Source organism: Nymphaea colorata, chromosome 4, assembly GCF_008831285.2.
Source record: "Nymphaea colorata isolate Beijing-Zhang1983 chromosome 4, ASM883128v2, whole genome shotgun sequence".
In the NCBI taxonomy this organism is placed as follows: Eukaryota; Viridiplantae; Streptophyta; class Magnoliopsida; order Nymphaeales; family Nymphaeaceae; genus Nymphaea; species Nymphaea colorata.
In genome coordinates this window covers 4032344-4060026 of record NC_045141.1, presented here as the reverse complement: position 1 = coordinate 4060026, position 27683 = coordinate 4032344, and the positions used below count along the sequence as shown (strand labels likewise).

The 27683-nt window shown below is 37.9% G+C and overlaps 2 protein-coding genes across 13 annotated transcripts in view; one reads left to right on the top strand and one right to left on the bottom strand.

The window, feature by feature from the left end:
* LOC116252246 (peroxidase P7-like) overlaps nt 1–11636 on the bottom strand; it is a 44625-nt gene extending 32989 nt beyond the window's left edge. The window contains exons 1-2 of the mRNA XM_050077284.1: nt 10785–11636; nt 10503–10575 (exon numbers count right to left, since the gene is read on the bottom strand). The gene's annotated coding sequence lies outside the window, so the exon portion shown is untranslated. The remainder of the gene's footprint in view (nt 1–10502; nt 10576–10784) is intronic.
* LOC116252249 (magnesium transporter MRS2-B-like) lies at nt 127–27511 on the top strand. 12 transcript variants are annotated; one of them, XR_004172112.1, is made up of 18 exons: nt 127–171; nt 616–711; nt 886–1049; nt 1148–1222; nt 3305–3696; nt 4161–4226; nt 4727–4762; nt 7810–7889; nt 7967–8007; nt 11643–11745; nt 11865–11988; nt 12137–12311; nt 12403–12454; nt 14222–14322; nt 14491–14585; nt 14760–14924; nt 15019–15093; nt 16925–17104. XR_004172112.1 is itself a non-coding variant. In XM_050077285.1 (14 exons), exons 8-14 carry the CDS (start codon nt 4756–4758, stop codon nt 27384–27386), a joined length of 894 nt encoding a protein of 297 aa, XP_049933242.1. In that variant the 5' UTR covers nt 127–171; nt 616–711; nt 886–1049; nt 1148–1222; nt 3305–3696; nt 4161–4226; nt 4417–4573; nt 4727–4755; the 3' UTR covers nt 27387–27511. The 12 variants fall into 12 exon arrangements, 1 of the variants encoding a protein (XP_049933242.1); XR_004172111.1 differs by having other exon boundaries at nt 12123–12311; nt 12408–12454; XR_004172103.1 differs by having other exon boundaries at nt 12123–12311.
* The last annotated feature ends 172 nt before the right edge of the window (nt 27512–27683 follow it).

Below are 27683 nucleotides of genomic sequence, written 5' to 3'. Positions count from 1 at the left end.
TTGCCATTGAAACTGATTAAATTCTGTATTTTTTCTTCTCTTTCCTTTTATTTTCATTTTCCTTTATTTGTGGCTCTGAAATCAAGGACAATTGCAGTGCAAAGCATCTCTTCCAAGGAAGGCAACCTTAACTTGAAGCTATCTGTCCCACAAGGTTATCATTTCTCGAAGGTTTGATGCCGAAAGGACTTCTCCTATGCCTTGATTATATTTTTGCCTGTCCCTTTTTAACCTATATTCAGGGATCATATAGTTATAATATAATAATATATACGAGATTATATATTATTATGTATATACTGCATATATACTAGTTCAAAATATACATACATATTGTAATTATGTATGTAACAAATATATAATACATATATGTACCATATATATTCATACGTATAACATTATTTTGCCTTCTTTGCTTAATCTTTACTCTTTTTAATTTTTTAAAATAAGAGTTTGATAGCATGGAATCTGGATTTATAAAAAATTGCTTGTTGCAGTTCTTCATGAGAATTCTTAGCTACGTGATGCATTGTCTTCCTTAAGTCTTAAGAAAAAAGGAAAATTAACTATATATTTTCTGTCCTCAATTGTTCAGTGCTTCTGTTTCTTTTTCAGGTGAATGAGGCCAAAAATGTGCTGAAACTTTGCGATTTTGGTAATGCTATGTTTGCTGGGAAGAATGAGATTACACCATAGTTGTATCTCTGTTCAGTAAGTCCTCCATTTGGTTCTATTCAAGTATAGTTGTATCTCTATTCATTAGTTGTTTTTACTGCAACTTTGAAAATCTGTTGCGTGTGCAAATTAAGGTACTTCTTTGTGTGATGTGTATGCTTCTGAATCGTGATGTGAGGGTTATTATTGACTGGTTTCTTGAAACTGCAGTTCTTGGCTTGCCGTATAACCATGCTTTGGACATATGGTCAGTTGGCTGCTGCTTGTACGAGCTATATACAGGAAAGGTCCTCTTCCCTGGACCATCAAACAATGACATGCTTCGGCTTCATATGGAGTTAAAAGGTCCATTTCATAAAAAGATGCTCAGGAAGGTATGCGATTTTTTGGCATGGAAAGTATACTTACTTTGGACGACTGATTTTGTTTATCTTGTGATTGATATCCTTTTTTACTCTGTCTTCTATTTTAGGGAGCCTTTACAGATCATCATTTTGATCAGGATCTGAATTTCCATGCCACTGAAGAAGATCCTGTTACAAAGAAGGTGATCATTTTTTCATTATCATGTACTTTAGGTTAATTTATCTATAGCATGGTGAAAGTACATCTTGTTTGTGTTATATATATATATATATATATATATATATATATATATATATATATATATATATATATATATATCATTGTTCAGTAACAAGTGGCTGGGTAGGGCCATTATGTCCTTTATACCTGCATCTTAATTGACTCCACAAGGACGATGCAGGGAGTTCTTTCCTTGGTCAGCAATACCATAATTAAGCAAGCCAAGTAGAGATGTGCACCGAAAGGATGTAAGTGAACAATGCTAATCAGCTAGTTTATAACAAATGTACCTAAATAAGCTTCATAAGGTAACTAATTAGCTAATGACAAAGTGACTATAGTTGTTGAAAGGGCACTCTTATGGGTTTAAGATAGAAAACATCGATTTCAAGATCTGAGTGTGGGAGATTGACTTGCGGTTGAAGAAAGAGATTCCTGATTTCTTTCACAAAATGTATAAAATCTATCACTTTTACTGTAGATTTCTGTTGTTCTGTAAAGATTACTGTAGATTTAGTGTTTTGTGGAGATATGGCGTCAAATTTCAAACAATCCTGCATGACAATGGTCACAAAGGTGAGGAAAATGATTGGTAGAAAATCATGTGCAAGTGATGAACAATAAATAGATGATATTTGATTGTTTTCATTTTTTATTTGCTTAAATAATTTCATCTTGTGTTGCATAAAACTTTAAAGTTATTTCTTAATGTGTTATTACTTGTAACAGTATGAGTATGTTATGTTAATGGATGTTTATTCCCATAAGTCTATATTTATGTGGAACATGTTTTTAATGGAAAACATTTTTTTCTTTATCTTTTCTGGTTTTTTAATTTATTTTGAACTTTTAACATTAAATTGAATTTCCGGTACATTTATGAAACTGTTGTCATACGTTATGGTATGGCGTATTTGTTGGTCCCACCAATACGGGTACATTGGTTTTAGTCATTCAACTTGAATTCGCTTGGACCAGCTAGTCGTTTTGTGGTCTTAAACAACACGTACTTGATTTCTAAATTGACAAATAAAGACCGAAAACATGGTTAATTGGTGTGATTGGTGAGGACTGCTCAACTTAGTCGGTCAAGTGGTCCATAGATTATGCTCCAGCCAACTTGATAGTCATGGACCTGTCAACTGATCATTGGCCAGAACGATAAGCATCTATTTGTCCAATTAGTTGCTAGGTTACCGATGACCCAACAATTTATAAGTGCTATGAGATGTAGTTATGTTATGGAAATGTGGTGTCCTATGATGTGAGAGTTTCTCAAATTTTTTCTTAAGAAATTGCTCCCAACAATATTAAAATGTGTCTTGTCTCTAAAACAAAATGTTGCATCTGCATGAGGTAAAGAAAGTGCCGAGTGTTATCCATATCGGACAATACGTATCATATAGGTTTGAGAAACCTATGCGATACGCATACAACACACGATATGCCTGTGGATCATAGGTGTATCGTCCGCATCATGCGATACAAAGGCTGTACTGTACGATGTGGCTGATACAGATACGGGGACAAAATGGAAAAAAACATTGTTTTTTGTGCTTCTTTTTAAAATCGGTCCTCCCTTCCACTTTCTAAACATCTCTAAGAGCTGTGGGAGGGGAGGTTTTACTAGTTTTCTAAAAAAATCAACATATGTTGGTGAACAAATTCCATTTGAAGGCGTTGAAAATTAAAATTTTAAAACAAAGAAAATGAGGATGAATACGAAGATTATGATGATCATCATTGATGGATGATAATAATGATATTTGCTGCCATCAATGTTAACTATATCTCAATGTTTCATTACCATAAGGTTGTTATTAAATTTTTTCCGGTAGTTCTATTCATATTTTTTTAATCCTCAACGTATTCTGAGCTGTTGATACTTGGAAAATCAACTTTTTTTGTCTTCCCTTAAAAATTCTCGTTGGCTATTGCGATGATCATGAAATATGATATGGATTTATTTATCTACATCCATGCAACATATTTGCATGCCCACACTAGGAAAGCAAAAGTGCTTACAATTTCATTGTTAGTGCAGGCTGTTAATCGACTGCTTGTGAATGTTAAGGCAAAGGATTTTAGTAGTCTTATTTCAAGCTATACTGGTGAGGATCCCAAGATGCTGGCCAATTTCAAAGATCTGCTTGATAGAATTTTTGTGCTCGATCCAGAGAAAAGATTGACAGTATCTCAAGCACTGAGTCATCCATTCATTACCGGCAAGTGAATAAAGATGCCTGTTGAGTTAGCTATGCATTTGAATCTTTTATTCAGCCATCTGATCATTGGCCATTTGCTTGTCTCTGTGTTTGTCACATGGACCAAGTGCAAGCAATGCAGACTTCTTGCTGATCGTGAACTTAACACAGCCACTTTGGAGAGCTCTCTTACTTGGCGAGTCCTTTCAGTCGAATATATTCTATTTCTATTGTAAGATAACTCGTCAAAGGCTTTTCATCTCTTGTAAATCATTTTTGATGATGAGCTCTATGAATATGTGTACACTTCTTTTGACCCCATTCTTTGAAATCCTCTTGAGCCTCAGCTTCTTATTACGAAAAGATGAGTTTTAAACGTTCTATGTATATATCATGATAATTCATATTCAAATTCAGAAGTCGGACCTGGATAGTCTAAGTGCTCCTTAGAAAAGTATATTTATTAGCCTTTTTGTTTTGTGGCATTTTGTACTGATCACAGTTCTAACAAAAAGATAGAAGAGTAAAATTGTTAGCTGCTTATGCGCTTGATTGGGCTGGTATTTTTCTGTGTTGGTGTGTCTTTAAATGGAAGATTACTGTATTTTTCATTCCCCAGATAGAACTCTTTTTTTCTTTTTTTTTTTAAGTAGTTCTTTGGTAGTCCTGGAGGTGCTAATTCTGTCTTTCATTCAGGGCTTATGGCAGTTCTCTGAGGCAAATATAACAATGGTTTTGATGGTTGAAGACAGCAGAAAGAAGGTACCCTAGTTTGTTTGCTGGGTAGCTCAATAGTCAAAACTTTTAGTCATATGCCGTAGCCAGATGATTGTAGTCTCTTTCCAAGTGGTTGGTCTATCATTTGTAATGGAGCACTTTTGGGCTGTTAAAAAATGTGCATCTTAGAAGCATATCTTCAGAGTATTCATTGCTCCCATGTATGTGTCTCCAGAAGGTTTCAACATCTGCTGATTAATGCGTGATCTGTGCAATGAATAGGAGATAATTAACTTTGTCTCCATAATTCTGCCTTTCTATAACACTGCTCCCTAAGCTGACATTCTTTTGGGGGTTCGGGAGGCTATCTGGCTTGAAGCACCAATTATTTGGTGAATAGTTAACCACTCTGTTCTTTTATTCTGCTAATGATGTTCCATAGCTTTTACAATACGAGTTAAATGTAATTTCGTTAAGAAGATATCATAGAGGTCTGTTTATTTTTTTTGCAAAATTTCCTCTAACATGATTCACTGCCTTTTTAGGGTAGGGCAGATGATTTCTTGTGTCTTTTATGCACGGTAAGTATTCAAACTTCGGCTTGCTGGTTAAATATTCTTTTCCTTTGTGAGAATATCCTTGTCCTGATTCATTCCTTTTTGCTGCATTACATTGAGTTCTCTGTTTATTCAACGCTTTACATTTGTATACTGCCGTCATTGACTATAAATCATGTTAGTACCTTTTATTATTTGACCTTATACTCTTATAGTTTCTTTTAGTGTTACTTCTTGCTTTCTTTCATTTCTTGCTTTCTTGTTACATTTTCTTGGTAGTTTATCAAAATTTATAGTGACTTTTCAAATCAAGGTAGATATTGGCCTTAGCCTTGTGATGACGTTTAAATATACTCTCATTTTCGTATTTGCCTATTACCTGTTGTTGATGTGTTTTGGTCTATTTGAATTGCTACTTATATGGGTTATAATTCCAAGTTCATCTTTGGTTAATCTGTTTTATTACTTAGAGATCTGCATGTGTGAGAATTACTCTCCATCTGCAACCAATGAACATTGCACTAATCTAGGTGTTGTGCTTTAGTAATTTGTCCATGATTTTTGCTAGGGTTGCACAATGTGCACAGCTGCTCACTTATATTGCTGTCAGATGAAGTATGCCTATCTTTAGTGCTGTTGTTTATTAATAATTCTATGCATTGGATTCTGTTAGAGTCCCATGCTACTTTGTGGTTTTATCATCATTCTAAATACTTAGTGCAGCGCATAAGTAGCAATTTCATAGACTATGATAAACATTTACTGCAATAAATGATGCCAATGCAAGGTTCATCACTCCAAGGCATCCCTCACCATATAACTGTACGGATGGCTTAGCAGGGCATGCTTTAAGAGGAAACCTGTTTTTTTTTTTCATCTTTTCAAATTTTTGATGCTTTGAGTCGGTCAGTTCCACCTCCAAAAACATGATGCACGGGGATCCTCAACCAATAATCCAGCCAAAATTCGACGAGCATGACACTGTCGATCTTCCATAGGCTCCTTCGTCGATCTGATTTATTGAATCTGTACTTTACCCCCTTTCCAATTATAGAAATTCTTGTGTCCTTTTGAAAGTAACCATATGCCGTTTCTCTCGTATATCTGTATATCAATAACGATTTCCTTGATGCCCAAATTCTGTTCTTCAGGGCCTAATAGGGCCATAATGTTCCTAATGCCCAACCTCCTTCAACATTGGGAGTGAAAATTTTAGACCCTGAAAGGTGTTTCTTTTTTATGATCATTGGAAGACCCTATAGGAAAGAATTAACAAGTCCTTGAAGCTCATCCCCACTTTATTCGGAGGATTGAAACTCACGTACTAATAGCATGGATATGATCTGTCCAACACTGCTCTGTTGTCAATGACACTGATTCAATTACCCATGAATCAATATTTCACACCTTGCTGAAAAGAGAGTTACATACCGGGGAGGCGAGGATTAGAGGTTGCTGAAAAGATGCTATGTCACATGGGTGCATGGGTGCAGCAATGTCACATTATATATTTCAAAATCTGTAGTACCCTCTTTCTTCCGTGTAATATAAATACTCTGGAGTCTGATTATAAGATTTTACTTGTATAACCTAAGTAGGCATAAACAAGTAGCTGTCATATATATATAGTATTATAAATTTGTAACCGTATAAATATGCAACATATATTACACTTTATATATGACAGCGACTTGTTTATGCCTACTTAGGTTATAAATGTAAAATCTTATAATCAGACTCCAGAGTATCTATATTACACGGAAGAAAGAGAGTACAACAGAACATATATAAACGAAAACTGGTAATACATATATGGAAGTTATATATATATATATATATCAGAACTGATTAACAAAACTTATGCACATTATACGTAGAAGACCATATGGCATGTGTAGTATATAAAGTTATAAGCTTCATATAATATCCAATATTGGACTGCAAAATGTGATGAAATACTAAGAACAGTATAAAAGATACAGAAAAAATTGAAAAACGGAAGAATCATTTCTAAACAAAAAAACTGAAAAGCAGACAAAAATGACCCCTACATGGTTTGACTGCGCCGGATTTCCTTGAATAGACTCTCTTGTAAGTTTGGTTGCTGTATAAATTACCGTACAGTCCCAAGTGGATATGCAATGAGTTATCATCTTATACTGGTGTTCTACTGTATGAAGAGGCTTCTGTTTCAACTTTTATATAGGTTTACTTTTCCACTAGCATAGGGTCAATTTTACATCTCCGCAGCACCCTTTCTCTTCCTTTTTTGCTTAATTATATAGTTGCCTAGACGACCTAGGCACACCATGTGCACCTCATTGCCTAGGCCCTGGGGGTTTATAGGTGACCAATATATAATATCTCAATGTGCACAATCCTATGGCTATGCATATAACATTCTGTCATCTCTTGAGAAGGTCCTTCTCAAAGACCAAAAGGATAGGGAAAATAAATTAGATAATTGACACAATGTCGCTATCCTTATCTTGGAGCACTATAACATTGGGGGCACATTTAAAATCACATTTGGAGTCAAGCCTTAACATTGTCTTTGATGGCTGCAATTTCATTTTGGTGATCAGCCAATGGTGTTGGATGAAAAAATGTAAATGGGATGCTCAATAAGGTAGGAGACAGGTTTGAAGAACTACATGAAACAAAATGCTAAGGAAATTGAGAGCGGTTAAGCGGTAAGCAGGAAATTAATAATGGCTAAGTAGGTTCCATGGGAGGAAGCATGTGATCTTTTGCTTGTAGATTTAGCAATGGGATGGATGCAGGGAATACGGGCCCTTGTTGGAGGAGTGAGAGACGTGAGACCCCTCAGTGAATAGATAGTTAATGTCATAGTGTGTATAACCGAAAGGGGTTTCCGTATACACGTTTCTGACTTTCTTTTGAATAAAGGAAGTTCCCAACAACTGTTTCATTGTACGGTAGGCTAACTTTTGCCGAACATGATCAACGTTCACAAATAAGTGTTTGAGTGTTGTGCTTTGTGTATATATTTTTGTGGAATTGGTGAATTTCTGGTGGTCACTTAGTTTTGTTCCCTCAAAATGATGCAGGCGTACGGGAGGAACATAAAGATGGTTCAGTTCAGGTGTATAGTGTGCAAGCTTTCATTCCAAAAGATCCTGCAGCACTTGTAAGTGCCGAATTTGTACAAGCAGAAGAGTTTTTTTGTCAATCTTTGACGAATGAGAATTGTTTGTGGGACAACAGGTATGGCAGAATGGTTCCAGTCTTACTCATGATAAGTTTTGGTAGGTTTCAACAAGGAAACCCTTTCATGTTTCAATGCTCTTCACGTCTCTGCCCCACATTGTTTGTTTTTGCATGTATGCCTTAGCGTTGTCAAATTACATGGTCCAAAATTTATCAAACTAAGTGATTTGATATAGGGATCATCTTGCAGGTATGTAGTTTCAAATTTTTTTGTTAAGTGTAATGCTTATGGGAAGCATCTTAACATTGCTTCAGTGGAGCCAAAGACTGCATTTGTGATTAATATATATATATATATATATTTATATAAATATGTATATTCCTATCTGTATATCTATAATATTTTAAAATATAACATATACAAACATGACATATATATGTACTATATAACAAATATGTAATATGAGACGTACACATATATATTATCATACAATATGTAATATATATGTACATACATATGTGGTATAATATTTCATGTATAATACATATATATTATATAATATATTATTAGTATATATGTTATAGTATTATATATATACAATAACACGCAACATATAATACATAATATAATATATTATATATTATACGTATACATTATTGTTTTAGTAATATATCATTAATAGTGTCACACCTCAACCTTTTGACCTTCAAACAAAATTTTTTTTTTATAAACCTAAAGCATTGAGATGTGACTACACAATGATTCAAAAAAGATGGAGCTATGTCATTTGAAACCATGGGCAAACTTTCATTTATATAACAATTTCAATTCATACAAGGTCACATCTATGTGTATGACAAAAATACCCCAAACCACAACTTTGATGCCTAACACAAATAAGACATCAAAAAGACCAAACGATGACGCGCCGGCACTACCAAAGACCCAAAACCTCCCAAGTAGGATGTGAGTGAAGCCATCTGATCAACCTGCTGCCCCGGGTCCGCCAAAACCTCGAAAAGAAATAACTGAAGGCTTAGCCTTCGCAGTATGGCAACAAGCCAGGAAAATCTCAAACCCTCTTAGGTAAGGCTCAAATATAAGAACAATCATAAAAACAATCTATCGTCATGTCGTGTCAGGGCATAGGCACATCATTTGCCAAGAAAACCCCTAACATAGACCACGACATGAAAAGACCATTCGAGGGCCCCAGAAACACAATCTCAATCACATGCAAGCCATGCTTAAACATTTCATTTCAGTCATAGCATTCACATGCCCTTTCACACACATTTCATTCACCTACATTCATTTTCATTAGCTTTAGTGAATTCAGTTCTTGTGGGTGCAAACACAGGCACGTGCACACCGCGGGCGGCCCATAGCCGAGAGACAACCCTCGTGGTGACCCAAAACAGTATGGATCCATTCATCCGTTGCAGCGGTAGAACACTCATCCATGGATGTGTGAATTCTAAGGAGAGATACTCAACCTTCCCTAGGACACCCAGGTTGGGAAGGCGGGAGCTCACGCTCCAAGCACAACACACAACAGTACCCTGGGGCTTTGCATCGCCTGCGCTCCGAACAGGCGAGACCAGTGGCGAAAGCGGGACGTCTCCCAAACACAATGCCATAACCCACTGGCCTCTCATCTCTTATTCTTTCATTATTATCATTATAATTGCACAATCACAAAATGTCCGGCTAGCTCATGAGGTTGGTTCACTTCACGAGTGCACCCACACCTCCAATTGCCTCCCCACGAGGTCTACACATAACATTAACAGTCATAGCTAGCCGTCATACAATACGGGTACAACTACCCTCCAATTCCAATCAATTGCATTATTACCCATGGCTATACATATGCAACAATTCACAACATTCACATTCATAAAAATTCACATCTTATCAATCAGATCTTTCAAAACTTGGCCAAATCCCGGAAGGTACTCTCGATCGGTGATGGCTCGTATCTGTCCTATGCAATTATCGTTCTATGATGTTCTCTAATGCACAATCGGGGTCGAGGAGACACTCGACTCGATAACCCACCTCATCTGTCCTAAGCAGTTATCAATTCTAGCATGCACATGCAAATGCGTAACAGTTCTCAAAACAAGCTTCTAATAGTTTTACAAAACAGAATTTGTCACATGACAAATCATTCACAATCACACACATCAATCACACCTTTCAAAACTTAGCCAAACCACGAATAGTAGTCTCGATCCGTGATTGGCTCGTATCTGTCTTAGACAATTATCATTCTAGGATGCTTTCTAATGCATAATTGGGGTCGATGAGATACTCGACTCGATACCCCACCTCATCTGTCCTAAGCAGTTGTCAATCCTAGCATGCATATGCAAATGCGTAATATTTTCAAAACATGCTTTTTCATAGCCTTTCAAAATAAATCATATCATATATCAAACAATTTGCATATCAAACCTTTTGCATGCATACACACATTCATTCACAAAACAATCCATCAATCACATCACAATCCTACGATCCCACGATCCTAGGAACACACATTCACACAATTGCCCAGGCAGGGATTTGCCTGGAATGCTGCCGTACCTGTCGCGCGTCCACTAAACACCTTGAACTACGACCCACATTGCTCAAGGCCTACTTGACGTGCCCGATGTACCTGCAAACATAACAAAATGGTAAGTTCTCTACTCGTTTCGCTTACCATCGATACAAATCTGAAAATACCGTTATCGAGGCATGTCTTCGCCTGAAATGGGTGTCGACCCACGAAACCCTCCAAAAAGGGTCTCTACCCAACCCACGAGGTTGCCGCCAACGATTAGAACTCAAAACTTGTATTCGACTTATCACATGTACGATTCTCACTTGTTTTCCTTAGTTGAGGTCCTCAAACGGCTAAAATCCCGCAATGCAGCCACACCAACGCATTCTAGCCGCTGTTATGAGGGGGAAGAACACATCCCCAAGCTGAAACCCGATCAAACAACGATAAGAGAATCAAAAATCGGCAAAAAGGAGGTTTAAGAGAGAGGTGTCCGTCGTTAGAAGAGGCCCATAGTAGTTGAAAAAGGGGCTGTGAGAGAGGGAAAAGCATGGGCAGAGGGTGCTGACAGAGAGGGGAGAGTGCAAGGATGCGTGGGAGGAAGAGGGCGTGCATAGAGAGAGGGCAAGCAAAGAGAGCATGGACAGAGAGAGAGTGCGGGAGAGAGAGCTGGCCGAAAAGAGAAACAACACGGGAGGGAGAGGAAGAGACAGAGAGAGAGACCGATGGCTCACTTGAGCGCCGCTGCCGCCGCCGTCGTCCACTTCCATCGCCGCTGCACCGACCTCCGTCTTCCTCTTCTCTGCGTTGTGGTCATAGCAAAGGGAGAGATGAAGAAGGGAAACAAGGGAGACGAGGGAGAAGAGGCGACATCGGGCTCCCACGCTACTGGATTCGGGTCCGGGTCTGGACCCGATCCGGCCCACCTACAAAACGAGTCGAGCGTTACAAATAGACATTACTATAATTATATACATTATGCATTATAATACGTGTATAAAGTATGTTATACGTAATAACTTCTAATGTATATATAATGTTATATGTTTATTGTATTTTATATACAATATAACATATAAATGTAGTATTTATTTCTTCTGCGATCCTCATTCATGATTTAAATTACTATGAGCTTGTTATCTATTTTGATGCTTAAGGTCAACTTCATATTATGCGTGCAGGGGCTGACTATCTTTGCTTTCAACAAAGGGAAGTTCAATTCAAAGACCTTAAATGAGCTACTAAGTTTAGGTCCCACTTTTGTAATAATGAAGTTTTTTGAGAGTAAGTTTACCAGTACTGCTTGGAATTCTCTTGCGTTGTTTCTTGATGTCATTTAGGAGGCAAGGAGATGGCCATGATTTTACATCATTTTACATCATTTGTTTCCTTTAATCATGTAGGTGTACTGGACATTGTCATGATGTATGGGGCATATTCAACAACTCTTCGTTTAGCTGTGATGAGAATTGTTCTTCGTTTTCTTTGGTTTGGTGTTGCTTCAGCATTTGTATCATATCTTCATGTGTGAGTTTTTTGTGTTGTTGTTTCTTTTTTAATCCGAAAGACTTGACTTTGATGTCGCTGCACCTATTGTTTTATGTTTATTTGTCCTATGTTGAATCATGTAGTCATAGATTGTCAAATCTGAACTATGATAGTGATAACCATGGAGGAAGGGACTTCAAAATCCAAAGTTTGTTTTCTACAAGACCTACATCTTTGTTCTAATTGCATATGCAAGTGTCCAGCTGGCCTTTAGCCTACTCATGCGCATTCCAGCTTGTCATAGGCTGACAAACCGATGTGATCAATGGCCTGTTATGAGATTTATCAAGTGGATGCATCAGGTTTGGTTTCTCCATTGTTCTTCCCATTGCATTTTCTATGGATCTTATTCATTTATTGTTGTTCCTAACAACTGTTCTTTTCTGATTTAAGGAAAGACATTATGTTGGATGAGGAATGTATGAGCGAACAACTGACTTTGTCAGTAAGTCTGTATTTTGCTGTGGAAATATGTTTGTCTTGTTCTCAAACATGGAATATTGTTTTAGTTTGATTTTGTGTATATGAAGGGTTTTTTTAGGTATTTGGGTGTGCCCATGACTAGGGATAGTGTTGTGCTTCACAATGGCTATGTCACATAGGACTAGGTGGTTTTCATGTGGTCATAGATTGTCAAATCTAAACTATGGTAGTGATGGCATTTCATTCTTTTGAAGCCCAATTGTGTGCAATTGGAATGTTCATTTTCCTTGTACTCTTTTGGTTGTTAGGCACATTGGACTAGATGAATCCTTTTGGCTGTTGTGAAGTCTGACTCTTTACTGTGTGAACTAGCACACAGTCCCATGAATAGGGTGCTCATGTTTTTTCATATTGATAAAATGCAGATATATGATTTTCTGGCTTTGTGTATTTGGAGCAAAATTCTCATTTGCCTATTTCCTCCGGGAAAGTAAAACCCTCTTCTTTAGAGTAGAATTCCTTCCTCTTGGTGATATACCATTTGATGTTAAAAATTTTTGTAGAAGTGATAATTTTGAGTTTTGCATAAAAACATTTAAAAGTGTCTTCTCACACAATGATGTGGCTTTTCTTTATTCTTAGTACCTCCTTGAGCAGAAGGATAAAATTTCAAAATTTTGTTGCCAAACAATAGAAGAGCAAAATTGAAAAGATCTTGAATATGAGCAGTAAGGAAAGGTCCTGTGAAGTTGAGAAAGTCGAGAGTAGGAAATGCTATTGACTCTGGTAATCAAGCATTTGCAAGGATTTAGCAGGAAGATATCTTGAGAGAGAAGCCAAAATCCTTTGTAAGATCTTGGCAGGTAGCAAAATGAGAGTTGAAAGATTGGCTCGGGGCTTGTGTGGTCGTTCTTCTGGGTCAGTAATCAAGAGTACCGGGTTGGCATATAGCTAATTTATGTTTATACCGCGAAGATAACGACTTATGAACCTTTGGCTCATCGAAAACCCACAAGGTGAAGTGGGTTGGATATGCGACAAAACTACACATAACCACCAAAGCGGTGGAGCTTCGTAGTAGCCTTTGGGGTGGTGAGGTATTCCCTCAAAGGTGAAGGTCGGCCTAAAAAAAAAAAAATCAAGGAAAAAAAAAATTAAAGGCAAAAGCTGAATGCAAAAGAAAGATAGAAAGAAAAAAAGAGGAACAAAAAAAAACAAAAGGTGTCTGCCAAGAGATGAAAGGCATGAAGGCTGAACTCGCAGGAATTGAATGTGAAAATATTTGGTAGATGTGCGGTCCTAGGGTCAATATCTTCTCCTATTTTTGATTACCTAAGATGCTGAGGATGATTCCTTTATGTTCATATTTTGGAAATTGAAAGGCATCCCTTCTAGAGATTTGACGACATTGACGCGAAATGAATCCTAATGCTTGTACGGTAAGTGCTATGTGTATGCCATATTATTTGCACAACACGAGCACTCATGCTTATTAGTTAAATTGATCGTTTTTGAACTATTTCAAACTAAAAACTTGACATCTCTAATCATAGGAGGAACTAACCAATCTTCTTTGGTCTTGAAATATGTTTGTCATTTCATTCCCAATCCCCTTTGTCCTTGAAAGATGTTGGCCATTCCATTACTCCATTCATGTGACGAATTTCATTTTGTTTGTCTCAAGAGATGCATATCATTAGGGACAAGTGATTAAGCCTGGCCCATTGTTGAATCTGGTGGTTTTCTTAGTGTGCAATTTCTGGTCACATACTATTTATTCTTGTTTTAGGTCGTAAACATGATGGATGGAAAAGTGGATGACCTGAAGCTTCTTTATCGATCATATTTAATGCAAACTTTCAATAATGGGCATATTGAAGGAAAAAAAACGTGAGTTTACATTATGCAGTTTCTGGATTTATTAAAAATTGCTTGTTGCAGTTCTTCATGAGAATTCTTAGCTACGTGATGCATTGTCTTCCTTAAGTCTAAGAAAAAAGGAAAATTAACTATATATTTTCTGTCCTCAATTGTTCAGTGCTTCTGTTTCTTTTTCAGGTGAATGAGGTCAAAAATGTGCTGAAACTTTGCGATTTTGGTAATGCCATGTTTGCTGGGAAGAATGAGATTACACCATAGTTGTATCTCTGTTAGTAAGTCCTCCGTTTGGTTCTGTTCAAGTATGGTTGTATCTCTATTCATTAGTTGTTTTCACTGCAACTTTGAAAATCTGTTGCGTGTGCAAATTCAGGTACTTCTTTGTGTGATGTGTATGCTTCTGAATCGTGATGTGAGGGTTATTATTGACTGGTTTCTTGAAACTGCAGTTCTTGGCTTGCCGTATGACCATGCTTTGGACATATAGGTCAGTTGGCTGCTGCTTGTACGAGCTATATACAGGAAAGGTCCTCTTCCCTGGACCATCAAACAATGACATGCTTCGGCTTCATATGGAGTTAAAAGGTCCATTTCATAAAAAGATGCTCAGGAAGGTATGCGATTTTTTGGCATGGAAAGTATACTTTGGACGACTGATTTTGTTTATCTTGTGATTGATATCCTTTTTTACTCTGTCTTCTATTTTAGGGAGCCTTTACAGATCATCATTTTGATCGGGATCTGAATTTCCATGCCACTGAAGAAGATCCTGTTACAAAGAAGGTGATCATTTTTTCATTATCATGTACTTCAGGTTAATTTATCTATAGCATGGTGAAAGTACATCTTGTTTGTGTTATATATTTATATATATATATATCATTGTTCAGTAACAAGTGGCTGGGTAGGGCCATTATGTCCTTTATACCTGCATCTTAATTGACTCCACAAGGACGATGCAGGGAGTTCTTTCCTTGGTCAGCAATACCATAATTAAGCAAGCCAAGTAGAGATGTGCACCGAAAGGATGTAAGTGAACAATGCTAATCAGCTAGTTTATAACAAATGTACCTAAATAAGCTTCATAAGGTAACTAATTAGCTAATGACAAAGTGACTATAGTTGTTGAAAGGGCACTCTTATGGGTTTAAGATAGAAAACATCGATTTCAAGATCTGAGTGTGGGAGATTGACTTGCGGTTGAAGAAAGAGATTCCTGATTTCTTTCACAAAATGTATAAAATCTATCACTTTTACTGTAGATTTCTGTTGTTCTGTAAAGATTACTGTAGATTTAGTGTTTTGTGGAGATATGGCATCAAATTTCAAACAATCCTGCATGATTGGTCACAAAGGTGAGGAAAATGATTGGTAGAAAATCATGTGCAAGTGTTATAATTAGATGATGAACAATAAATAGATGATATTTGATTGTTTTCATTTTTTATTTGCTTAAATAATTTCATCTTGTGTTGCATAAAACTTATTTCTTAATGTGTTATTACTTGTAACGTTATGAGTATGTTATGTTAATGGATGTTTATTCCCATAAGTCTATATTTATGTGGAACATGTTTTTAATGGAAAACATTTTTTTCTTTATCTTTTCTGGTTTTTTAATTTATTTTGAACTTTTAACATTAAATTGAATTTCCGGTACATTTATGAAACTGTTGTCATACATTATGGTATGGCGTATTTGTTGGTCCCACCAATACGGGTACATTGGTTTTAGTCATTCAACTTGAATTCGCTTGGACCAGCTAGTCGTTTTGTGATCTTAAACAACACAATGAGATGCTGTCATGTTATGGAAATGTGGTGTCCTATGATGTGAGAGTTTCTCAATTTTAATCTTAAGAAATTGTTCCCAACAATATTAAAATGTGTCTTGTCTCTAAAACAAAATGTTGCATGAGGTAAAGAAAGTGCTGAGTGTTATCCATATCGGACAATACGTATCGTATAGGTTTGAGAAACCTATGCGATACGCATACAACACACAATATGCCTGTGGATCGTAGGTGTATCGTCCGCATCATGCGATACAAAGGCTGTACTGTACGATGTGGCTGATAGAGATACAGGGACAAAACGAAAAAAAAACATTGATTTTTGTGCTTCTTTTTAAAATCGGTCCTCCCTTCTACTTTCTAAACATCTCTAAGAGCTGTGGGAGAGGAGGTTTTACTAGTTTTCTAAAAAAATCAACATATGTTGGTGAACAAATTCCATTTGAAGGCATTGAAAATTAAAATTTTAAAAAATTAACAAAGAAAATGAGGATGAATACGAAGATTATGATGATCATCATTGATGGATGATAATCATGATATTTGCTGCCATCAATGTTAAGTATATCTCAATGTTTCATTAGCATAAGATTGTTATTAAATTTTTTCCGGTAGTTCTATTCATATTTTTTTAATCCTCAACGTATTCTGAGCTGTTGATACTTGGAAAATCAACTTTTTTTGTCTTCCCTTAAAAATTCTTGTTGGCTATTGCGATAATCATGAAATATGATATGGATTTATTTATCTACATCCATGCAACATATTTGCATGCCCACACTAGGAAAGCAAAAGTGCTTACAATTTCATTGTTAGTGCAGGCTGTTAAGCGACTGCTTGTGAATATTAAGGCAAAGGATTTTAGTAGTCTTATTTCATGCTATACTGGTGAGGATCCCAAGATGCTGGCCAATTTCAAAGATATGCTTGATAGAATTTTTGTGCTCGATCCAGAGAAAAGATTGACAATATCTCAAGCACTGAGCCATCCATTCACTACGGGCAAGTGAATAAAAATGCTGATATTTCTGATCCAGAACTGCTGTTGAGTTAGCTATGCATTTGAATCTTTTATTCAGCCATCTGATCATTGGGCATTTGCTTGTCTCTATCTTTGTCACAGGGACCAAGTGCAAGCAATGCAGACTTCTTGCTGATCGTGAGCTTAACACAGCCACTCTGGAGAGCTCTCTTACTTGGCGAGTCCTTTCAGTCGAATATATTCTATTTCTATTGTAAGATAACTCGTCAAAGGCGTTTCGTCTCTTGTCAATAATTTTTGATGATCTTTTGCTTGTTGATTTAGCAATGGGATGGATGCAGGGAATACGGGCCCTTGTTGGAGGAGTGAGAGACGTGAGACCCCTCAGTGAATAGATAGTTAATGTCATAGTGTGTATAACCGAAAGGGGTTTCCGTATACACGTTTCTGACTTTCTTTTGAATAAAGGAAGTTCCCAATAACTGTTTCATTGTACGGTAGGCTAACTTTTGCCGAACATGATCAACGTTCACAAATAAATGTTTGAGTGTTGTTCTTTGTGCATATATTTTTGTGGAATTGGTGAATTTCTGGTGGTCACTTAGTTTTGTTCCCTCAAAATGATGCAGGCGTACGGGAGGAACTTAAAGATGGTTCAGTTCAGGTGTATAGTGTGCAAGCTTTCATTCCAAAAGATTCTGCAGCACTTGTAAGTGCCAAATTTGTACAAGCAGAAGAGTTTTTTGGTCAATCTTTGACGAATGAGAATTGTTTGTGGGACAACAGGTATGGCAGAATGGTTCCAGTCTTACTCAAGATAAGTTTTGGTAGGTTTCAACAAAGAAACCCTTTCATGTTTCAATGCTCTTCACCTCTTTGCCCACATTGTTTGTTTTTGCATGTATGCCTTAGCATTGTCAAATTACATGGTCCAAAATTTATCAAACCAAGTGATTTGATATAGGGATCATCAAGCAGGTATGTTGCAGTTTCAAATTTTTTTGTTAAGCGTAATGCTTATGGGAAGCATCGACTGCATTTGTGATTAATATGTATGTATACTCCTATATGTATATATATAATATTTTAAAATATAACATATACAAACATGACATATATGTGTACTATATAACAAATATGTAATATCAGACGTGCACATATATATTATCATACAATATGTAATATATATGTACATACATATGTGGTATAATATTTCATGTATAATACATATATATTATATAATATATTATTAGTATATATGTTATAGTATTATATATATACAATAACACGTATCATGTATCATATATCTTATACGTTTAACATATGACACATAATATAATATATTATATATTATACGTATACATTATTGTTCTAGTAATATATCATTAATAGACATTACTATAATTATATACATTATGCATTATAATACGTGTATAAAGTATGTTATACGTAATAACTTCTAATGTATATATAATGTTATATGTTTATTGTATTTTATATACAATATAACATATAAATGTAGTATTTATTTCTTCTGCGATCCTCATTCATGATTTAAATTACTATGAGCTTGTTATCTATTTTGATGCTTAAGGTCAATTTCATATTATGCGTGCAGGGGCTGACTATCTTTGCTTTCAACAAAGGGAAGTTCAATTCAAAGACCTTAAATGAGCTGCTAAGTTTAGGTCCCACTTTTGTAATAATGAAAGTACTGCTTGGAATTCTCTTGCGTTGTTTCTTGATGTCATTTAGGAGGCAAGGAGTAGGTCATGATTTTACATCATTTGTTTCCTTTAATCATGTAGGTGTACTGGACATTGTCATGGGACATATTCAACAACTCGTCGTTTAGCTGTGATGAGAATTGTTCTCCGTTTTCTTTGGTTTGGTGTTGCTTCAGCATTTGCATGTGTGAGTTTTTTTCTCAAATTTTTTCTTAAGAAATTGCTCTCAACAATATTAAAATGTGTCTTGTCTCTAAAACAAAATGTTGCATCTGCATGAGGTAAAGAAAGTGCTGAGTGTTATCCATATCGGACAATACGTATCGTATAGGTTTGAGAAACCTATGTGATTCGCATACAACACACGATATGCCTGTGGATCATAGGTGTATCGTTCAGATCATGCGATGCAAAGGCTGTATTGTACGATGTGGCTGATACACCCCCGTATCTTATGATACGGTGACAAAACAGAAAAAAAAAACATTGTTTTTTGTGCTTCTTTTTAAAGTCGGTCCTCCCTTATGATACGGATCAGACTCTCTCTCTTAAGATTTTATTTACTTCTCAAAATTAGGGTTACAACCCTTAAGTAAGGCCCAACATGGGCTACACATTGGATCGGGTATGGATCCAGACCCGATCCTGAAACCCATTTGACATGCTTCAACATGAACTTTGAAAATGCTAGATTAGATTAGTCCAAGGAATTGCCTGTGTCAACCCAAAGAACAAAATGAAGAATGATTTTGGGACCCCAATCTCACACCCAGAGCAGTCAGACATATCTGAGATCTTCCAATATTGGACTTCTCAGACTAGCATGTGCGATAACATTGAAGACCAAGACTATGAAGGCTTTTTGTGACAAGCTTAACTGCACCTTCTTCTGAAACAAGTTCAGTTGGAAGAAAGGCTATGAGTTAAAACCTGCATCTCCACTCTGCTGGTGAGAAATAACCAGTGATCTGATCACCTACGTTAAGCAGTGAAGTTTGTTTACTGCATTGGATACTCTTTCCAACCTACTTTACTGGCCATGAAATAAAGCCACTAAAACCTTCCTACCTCATACCTATGGCAAGTGTTCGATGTAAAAACTGTATTATAATGGCAGTGCTGCTTAGTGCTGATTACAATTCAGGCCATTGGATGTGATGATACCATCCTCGGGCATTAACCCACGTAGATCCAGTTATCCAACCAAAGCTATTTTGTCTGCATATCTTAAGTCAATCTCTGTGCATATACCTGATCACCTGTCTGGACATATTTGACCAAAGTCATCAATAAAAGCGTAGTCGGGAGTCATGGTCAGTCTTGTAGCTCTTACATATCTTTCAAAGGGATGTTCCGATAGCTTGTAGTTCTAGCATATCTTCAGCTTCAAGAGATGCTGTCATTGACCTTTTCCAAGTTCGGGAAAAGTCTGCTCAGACCATTGTATATGGCTTTGACTCCTCTTTATTCTCAAAGTTCTCCTATTCTGTAGCAGTTCTGAAGCCTATTCCTCTCAAACAACTCAGTCTCATTTGCCCATCATAGTTCAAAATTTTTGTTTTTGTCTCCATCTTGAACAAACTGAATTGGTTTTCTCATCACGGTCAACAGAAATTTATTGTTAGGTAGAACACATATTCATGTTGAGTTTATCGATAGCAAATCTGATAAATGACATAATAAGGATTTATGCATCTTGTTCCATAAAAAATGGTTCCATCATAAAACCTACTTACATGGCAGAAAAGATACTTTTGATTCTGTTGACGGGTTTTGTTGTCCGGGTCCGGATCCTTACCCGATCCGGTTTGTCCTAATTTGGACTACTTATATCTCTCTAAACCCTAAGCTTAGTGTTAATGAAGTTTCGAAGAGAGAGATTGTCTGGAGGCTAGTGGGCGCCAGACCTCCTCACCTGTGGTTTTTTTTTCATCGCGTTGAGGGTTTTCCACGTTACATTTGTGTGCTTTCTTCTACTCTCGTGCATATTTTGTTCCTACATGGTATCAGAGCCGTCGGACTTGGAGAAAACAAAATCTATTTTTTCTAGGGTTGTGAAGTTCCAACCCTGACTGCCGCCGCTACCAACGTCGCCGTCGCTACCACCACCGCCGTCGTTGCTGCGCCGCCGCTGTCGCCGCGCCGTGACATTGCCTTCGCCGCTGCCGCCGCTGCTGCGTCGCTGGTTTCGTGACCGCCGCTGCCTCTCGCAGGACGACCGGCCGACATCCGACGCCAACGTCTCTGCTGACGCCTCTGCCGACGCCGACGTTCGACCACCGACGCTGACGTCTGACGCCGTCGCCTGTTCTCAGCGCGTGCTGCCAAGCGCTGCCCTCTGCTTCCGCCGAGCGTAGTCCGCTGCTTCCACCGCGTCCTGCCGCTTCCGCCGTTGATCCCCGACTATGTCATCTCCCCTCTTCTCTAGGTTATTGCTGCTGTGTGTGTTCTTTGGCAGCCACTTCTAACCGGTGATCATGGCTGACTCGTCTTCTTCTTCAGTCAATACTCATCTACCTGATGTTGTGTCTGCGTGGACTGATCATGTACCGGTTCAAGTTACCACCATTCAACTTACCAAGGAAAACTATTCACGATGGTCTGCTGCGATTACTATGGGGATTGCTGGGTGAGGACGCATTGCCTATGTGAATGGGAGAAAGGTTGAACCAGCTGCAGATAGTCTGGCTTGGGATACATGGTTCCTTGAAGACAACCAGGTAAAAACCTGGATTGTTAATTCAGTGTCCCCGGATATCCAACCCCTCATTCTTCGTAAGAAGACTGCAAGGGATATGTAGATTATTTTGGAGCAGATGTATGGTCAAAAGAAAAGGAAAGTTCGTGTATATCAACCTATGAAGGATGTGGATTCCCTGCGACAAGGTGCTTTCTCAGTTGGAGACTTTTATGCAGCATTAAAATCTAAGTGGGAGGACCTTGACTATCATTCTGATATTACATAGAGGTGTCCTCACGACCAGATGCAGTATATGACTGATAAATGGGAGAACAAGTATTCATTTTCTTATCTGGACTGAATGATGACTTTGAAAATATAAGGAGTCAGATTCTTAACTCTGACAAATCATTTAGTATTGAAGATGTCTATTCCCGAGTTGAAACTGAAGAACCTATATTAGTCGTGCCCCTATGGGAACTCCTCGTTCTTCCCGCAAATGTACACATTGCAAAAAACTTGGTCATACTAGGGATTTTTGTTGGGACCTGCATCCAGAGAAGAAGGATAGTAGGGGGAGGTCTTCTAGTGGGAAGAAGCCTGTATCATCTGCAACAAGTCTGAGTGATGGGAAAGGTTCTATTTCTGCATAACAGATTCGTGAGCTACGAGCATACTTGAGCAAGATTGATGTTGGTCAGGTGAGGTGAAGATCAATCAGGCATTGGCAGGGACAGAAGGTACTTTTTATATGGGTGAATGGATTGTTGACAGCGGTGCCACTCATCACATGACTACAAGCTATCATCGAGAAAGGAACGTGTATGCCTTGCCGATGGTTCCTTTACTTCTGTGGCAGGGAAATGAAGTCTTCCCTTGTTAAATAATTTTTTAGTTCACAATGCCTTACATGTTCCCCATCTTTCCTTAAATTTGTTATCTGTTAGTAAGATTACCAAGGAACTGAAGTGTGAACTTATATTTTCTGAAAAACGTTGTATTTTGCAGGACTTGGAGACAGGGAAGAGGATTGGGATTGGTTTGGTGTCTGATGGGCTGTATCGGCTTTCTATACGCGTTGTCACAGCTCTTATGTCAACAGTCAGCAGGACAGAGAAAAAGGAGGAAGAGTGTCGTCAGTTATTCTTGTTTTGGCATGAACGCCTTGGTCATCTCCCATTTGGGATTTTGAAACATTTGTTCCCTGAACTATGTTCTAGTTTAAACATTTCCATGTTATCATGTGATGTGTATCAGTTTGCGAAGCATGTTAGAGCTTCTTATCCAATTTCAAATAGTCGTTCTAATAAAGCTTTCTCCTTGGTTCATTCTGATGTGTGGGGGCCTTCGGGCATTCATTCTGGTGGTGGTTTTCAATACTTTATAACTTTTATAGGTGATTATTCAAGGTGTACCTTTGTGTATTTGTTGAAAGATCGTAGTGAGGTGCCTCACATTATTGAAACTTTCATCCTCCTAGTGGAAAACCAGTATGGAAAAAATTCTGTTAAAGACTTTTCGGTCTGATAATGCTCGTGAATATATGTGTCTCACTGTTGAAGAATTCTTTCGAAAGAGGGGGATTGTTTATGAGACATCCTGTAGTTATACCCCCCTCAAAATGGGGTTGCTGAGAGGAAAAATTGTCAGTTGCTCAATGTCACCCGAGCCATATTGTTCCAAAGAAATCTCTCAAAATATTATTGGGGAGATGCAATCCTTACTAGTGTCTACTATATTAATCGCATGCCTAATCGTGTGCTAAAGGGTCGTACTCCCTATTCTATGCTTCCAAGGAGTAGTCAACATTTTCACCTTCCTCATCGAGTCTTTGGATGTGTGTGTTTCATACATAACCACAGCCCAAACGTGAAAAAACTTGATCCCAAATCTATTAAGGGCATCTTTCTTGGGTATTCTTCCACTCAAAAAGGTTATAAATGTCTAGATCCCACCACTGGTCGTCTTCACATTACCAAAGATGTCACATTCTTGGAACATGTCTCCTATTTTGGTGAGAATTCTCTTCAGGGGGAGAAGTTAATGTCTAAGGAAGAGTATTCTCCCACACAGGAAATTCAGTTTACAGACTTTATGGATTACAGGCGTGAAGAGAATCTTGTTGCCAAGGTGCTTGGAAAAGATGAAGAGGGGACGACTACTGATGTTCATGAACAGGAGAAAGAGGGAGAACATCCTATGGTGACAGAACAAGAGGGTAATCGTACGTTTGGACAGGTGTATTCCAGGAGAAGAGCTTGTACTGACAAGGTGATTAATGATGAGGAGGTTACACCGAATCCCAATCCTACTTCTTCCTTGGATGATCCAAGTCGTGTTCAGAAGCAAGATGTTGGAAGAGAAACACAGACTGAAAAAGAAAAAGAGGATCTTCCCATTGCCTTGAGAAAGGGTGTCAGGTCATGTACCCAACACCCTATTGGTAACTTCGTATCTTACTCTATATTGAGCACTGACTATAAATGTTTTGTATCCTCCTTGGCTATGGTTGTGATTCCCAGGAATGCTACAGAGGCTCAGGGTGACACTAAGTGGTCTCATGAAAGAAGAGATGGAAGCTTTAGACAGAAATCAGACATGAGAGGTGGTTGATATTCCTGAAGCAGCCCACTTGGTTGGGTCGAAGTGGGTCTACACTGTTAAGTACAAACCAGATGGGAACATTGAGAGGTACAAAACACGATTGATGGCCAAGGGGTTCAGTCAGAAATATGGGATTGACTACTTAGAGACGTTTGCTCCAGTTGCAAAGATGAAGACTGTTAGAGTTATTATTTCATTGGCAGTGATGAAGGGTTGGGAGATGTGCCAACTTGATGTGAAAAATGCCTTTCTCAATGGAGATCTCGAAGAGGAAGTGTACATGTGCATGCCACCAGGTTTTGAGAAACCTGGAAAATGCTGTAAATTGAAGAAAGCTTTGTATGGGCTGAAACAGTCTCCCCGAGTATGGTTTGAACGGCTCAGACTTGTTATGAAGAAACATGGCTACAAACAAGGAAATGGAGATCATACCCTGTTTGTAAAGAGAAGAGAGAGTAAAGTTACTCTACTATTGGTTTATGTTGATGATATGATTGTTATAGATGATGATAAGGAAGAGATAGCAAGATTAAAGGGTTTACTATCTACTGAATTTGATCTAAAAGATCTTGGTAAGCTGAAGTATTTCCTTGGTATTGAAATTGCTAGATCAGGTACAACTCTTGTACTTAGTCAAAAGAAGTATACCCTGGATCTACTGAAGAAGACAGGAAAACTGGGGTGCAGACCAGCCTCTACTCCTATAGATGCTGGGCATAAACTTGGTAGCAAAGATGAAAAACTGTTGTGTGAAGAAGCTAAAGGGAGATATCAACATCTAGTTGGCAAACTGATTTATCTCACTCTAACTAGACCTGATATCACATTTGCTGTAAATGTGATGAGCCAGTTCATGCATGCACCTACAGATATGCACTTGAAGGCTGTAGATAGAATTCTGTGCTACTTGAAGAAGAATCCCGGGAAGGGACTTCTATATGTGCAACAAAGATCTATTGAAGTTGAAGGGTATTCTGATGCAGACTGGGCAGACTGTGTTGACACCAGAAGATCTACTTCAGGGTACTGCATCTACTTGGGGGAAAATTTAGTTGTTTGGAGAAGCAAGAGACAAGATGTGTGTTCCCGCTCGAGTGCAGAAGCTGAATATAGGGCTATGGCTACTGAGGTAACAGAATTGTTATGGCTGAAGATCTTATTGACAGATATTGGAATAGAGATTGAAGGGCCTATGAGGATGTATTGTGATAATAAGTCTGCAATTAACTTGGCTAACAACCCGGTTCTTCATGATCGAACAAAGCATGTGGAGATTGACCGTCACTTCATCAGAGAAAGAATTGATGCTAAGGAATTAACGCTACCATACATGAAGTCTGAAGACCAAACTGCTGATATCCTAATCAAGGCCTTCAGTGTAACTCCATTTGAGAGAAATGTATCCAAGTTGGGCATGTTTGATATGTATGCCCAACTTGAGGGGGAGTGTTGACGGGTTTTGTTGTCCGGGTCCGGATTCTTACCCGATCCGGTTTGTCCTAATTAGGACTACTTATATCTCTGTAAACCCTAATCTTAGTGTTAATGAAGTTTTGAAGAGAAAGAGTGTCTGGAGGCTAGTGAGTGCCAGACCTCCTCACCTGTGGTTTTTCTTCCCTCGCGTTGAGGGTTTTCCACGTTACATCTGTGTGCTTTCTTCTACTCTCGTGCATATTTTGTTTCTACAGATTCCATGCATGTATTGTGTATGGAGATGTTGGGTCCCTCCTCTTGTAGCTTGGCCAAACAAATTTAGCTAAACAAGAGGAGCCTATGTTCGATTATTTGTTTGTCACAAGATCAGTCTAACCTATCCAGAAACTGAGCGGTTCTTACCCTCAATATCTTTCTGAAATCATCTCATATTTATTTCACTTTTTCTAGGACATTTTCGATTGATTTTCTCACTCTACTGAAATTTGGCAGCTTTCCAAAGCCTTAATTTGATTATTGTACTCCAAGTTTGAATCTGTACACATTCTCTTTATAATTGTTGGTCATTTTCCACAGCCAACTCTTTAATAAGGGAAATTTTTTTGGCCCCAAAAGGGCTGCAGATCTAGAGATAGAGGCATATCCTTTGTTGGATGAACTGACCTCTAAAATAAGTACCTTAAATTTGGAACGAGTGCGTCGGTTGAAGAGCCGACTTGTTGCTTTGACCCAAAGGGTTCAGAAGGTACTTCTTTTGTTACTTTATCTTATACTCTCATCCACTTTTATTTCATTGTGAGTTTCATTTCTTAGGGGTCAGGAATGAGACTGAACAACTTATGGATGATGATGGTGACATGGCTGAAATGTATCTGACAGAGAAGAAGCTGCGAGCTATTGATGGTGATCAATCTATAGCCGGTTACAGCTCTATAGGAGCTGGAATGTCGGTTTCTGCTCCTGTTTCTCCTGTTTCTTCTCCTACAGAAACCCAGAGACTTGAGAAGAGCCTAAGCATAGCTAGAAGTAGACACGAGAGCATGAAGAGTTCAGAAAGTGCCACGGAAAACATTGAGGAATTGGAAATGCTACTGGAAGCCTACTTCGTTGTCATTGACAGCACCCTCAACAAGCTAACATCGGTACACAACCCAAACAAGATTTCTTTCCTTTTCATGTTGGCTGACCTTAACATCGTTCTTGCTAAAATTCCTGAATGACTTTAATCTTTACAGCTCAAGGAATATATAGATGATACAGAGGACTTCATCAATATACAATTGGTTAGCACTATTCTCCCTTTATTTTTGAGATGGCATAAAGCTGTATAGAATGCAAGAAAAGGTCCACCAGTTACCCTTCACGCAGAAACATAGTCATGCATCATTCTTGAAAATTGCATTCCTGTGGATAGTGTAGCCCGATGTGCCAGGTAACATCTTTGCTAATTAATAAACCGATGAGGTGCCTTCTGGTTGCTTTATCTACTAGATTGGAGGACAGAACTAATTTCATATTCCAAGTTGTCAATATCTGATTGGCATTGCTAGCATACTAATTTGCCTTTGTCAACCTTTGGTATTACTGCCACAAAATAATTTCATATTGTTACTGGTCTGATGCAGGACAATGTGCGGAATCAGTTGATTCAGTTTGAATTGCTGCTTACAACCGCGACATTTGTTGTTGCAATCTTTGGGGTAGTAGCAGGAATCTTTGGCATGAATTTCTCGATATCACTATTTGATGAACCAGAGGCATTCAAGTGGGTTTTATTGATCACTGGTGCATGCGGAATTTTTATTTTCTGCACATTTTTATGGTTCTTTAGGCACAGAAGATTGATGCCCTTGTAATGTAGGTATTGTCTGTCAAAAAACGCAAAAGGAAAAGAAAGAAGAAAAATTTGCCCTTTGTGCGGGCATCTTCAAATGTAGTAATAATGATGGTGATAATAATACAGAAGGGAAAATTTGAGGTTTCGATGAATGAAACCATGAAATGGGCAAAAGGGGTCTGATGCTGCATGCACCTCATATACAGGGCAGGGACGGGACTCTCTCTCTCTTTACATGCCGATCAATAATGAACTCTAGTGACTATTGAAAGCAACTTGATCAGAAAATAGAACTCGTAGCTGCGGTATTCTCTGT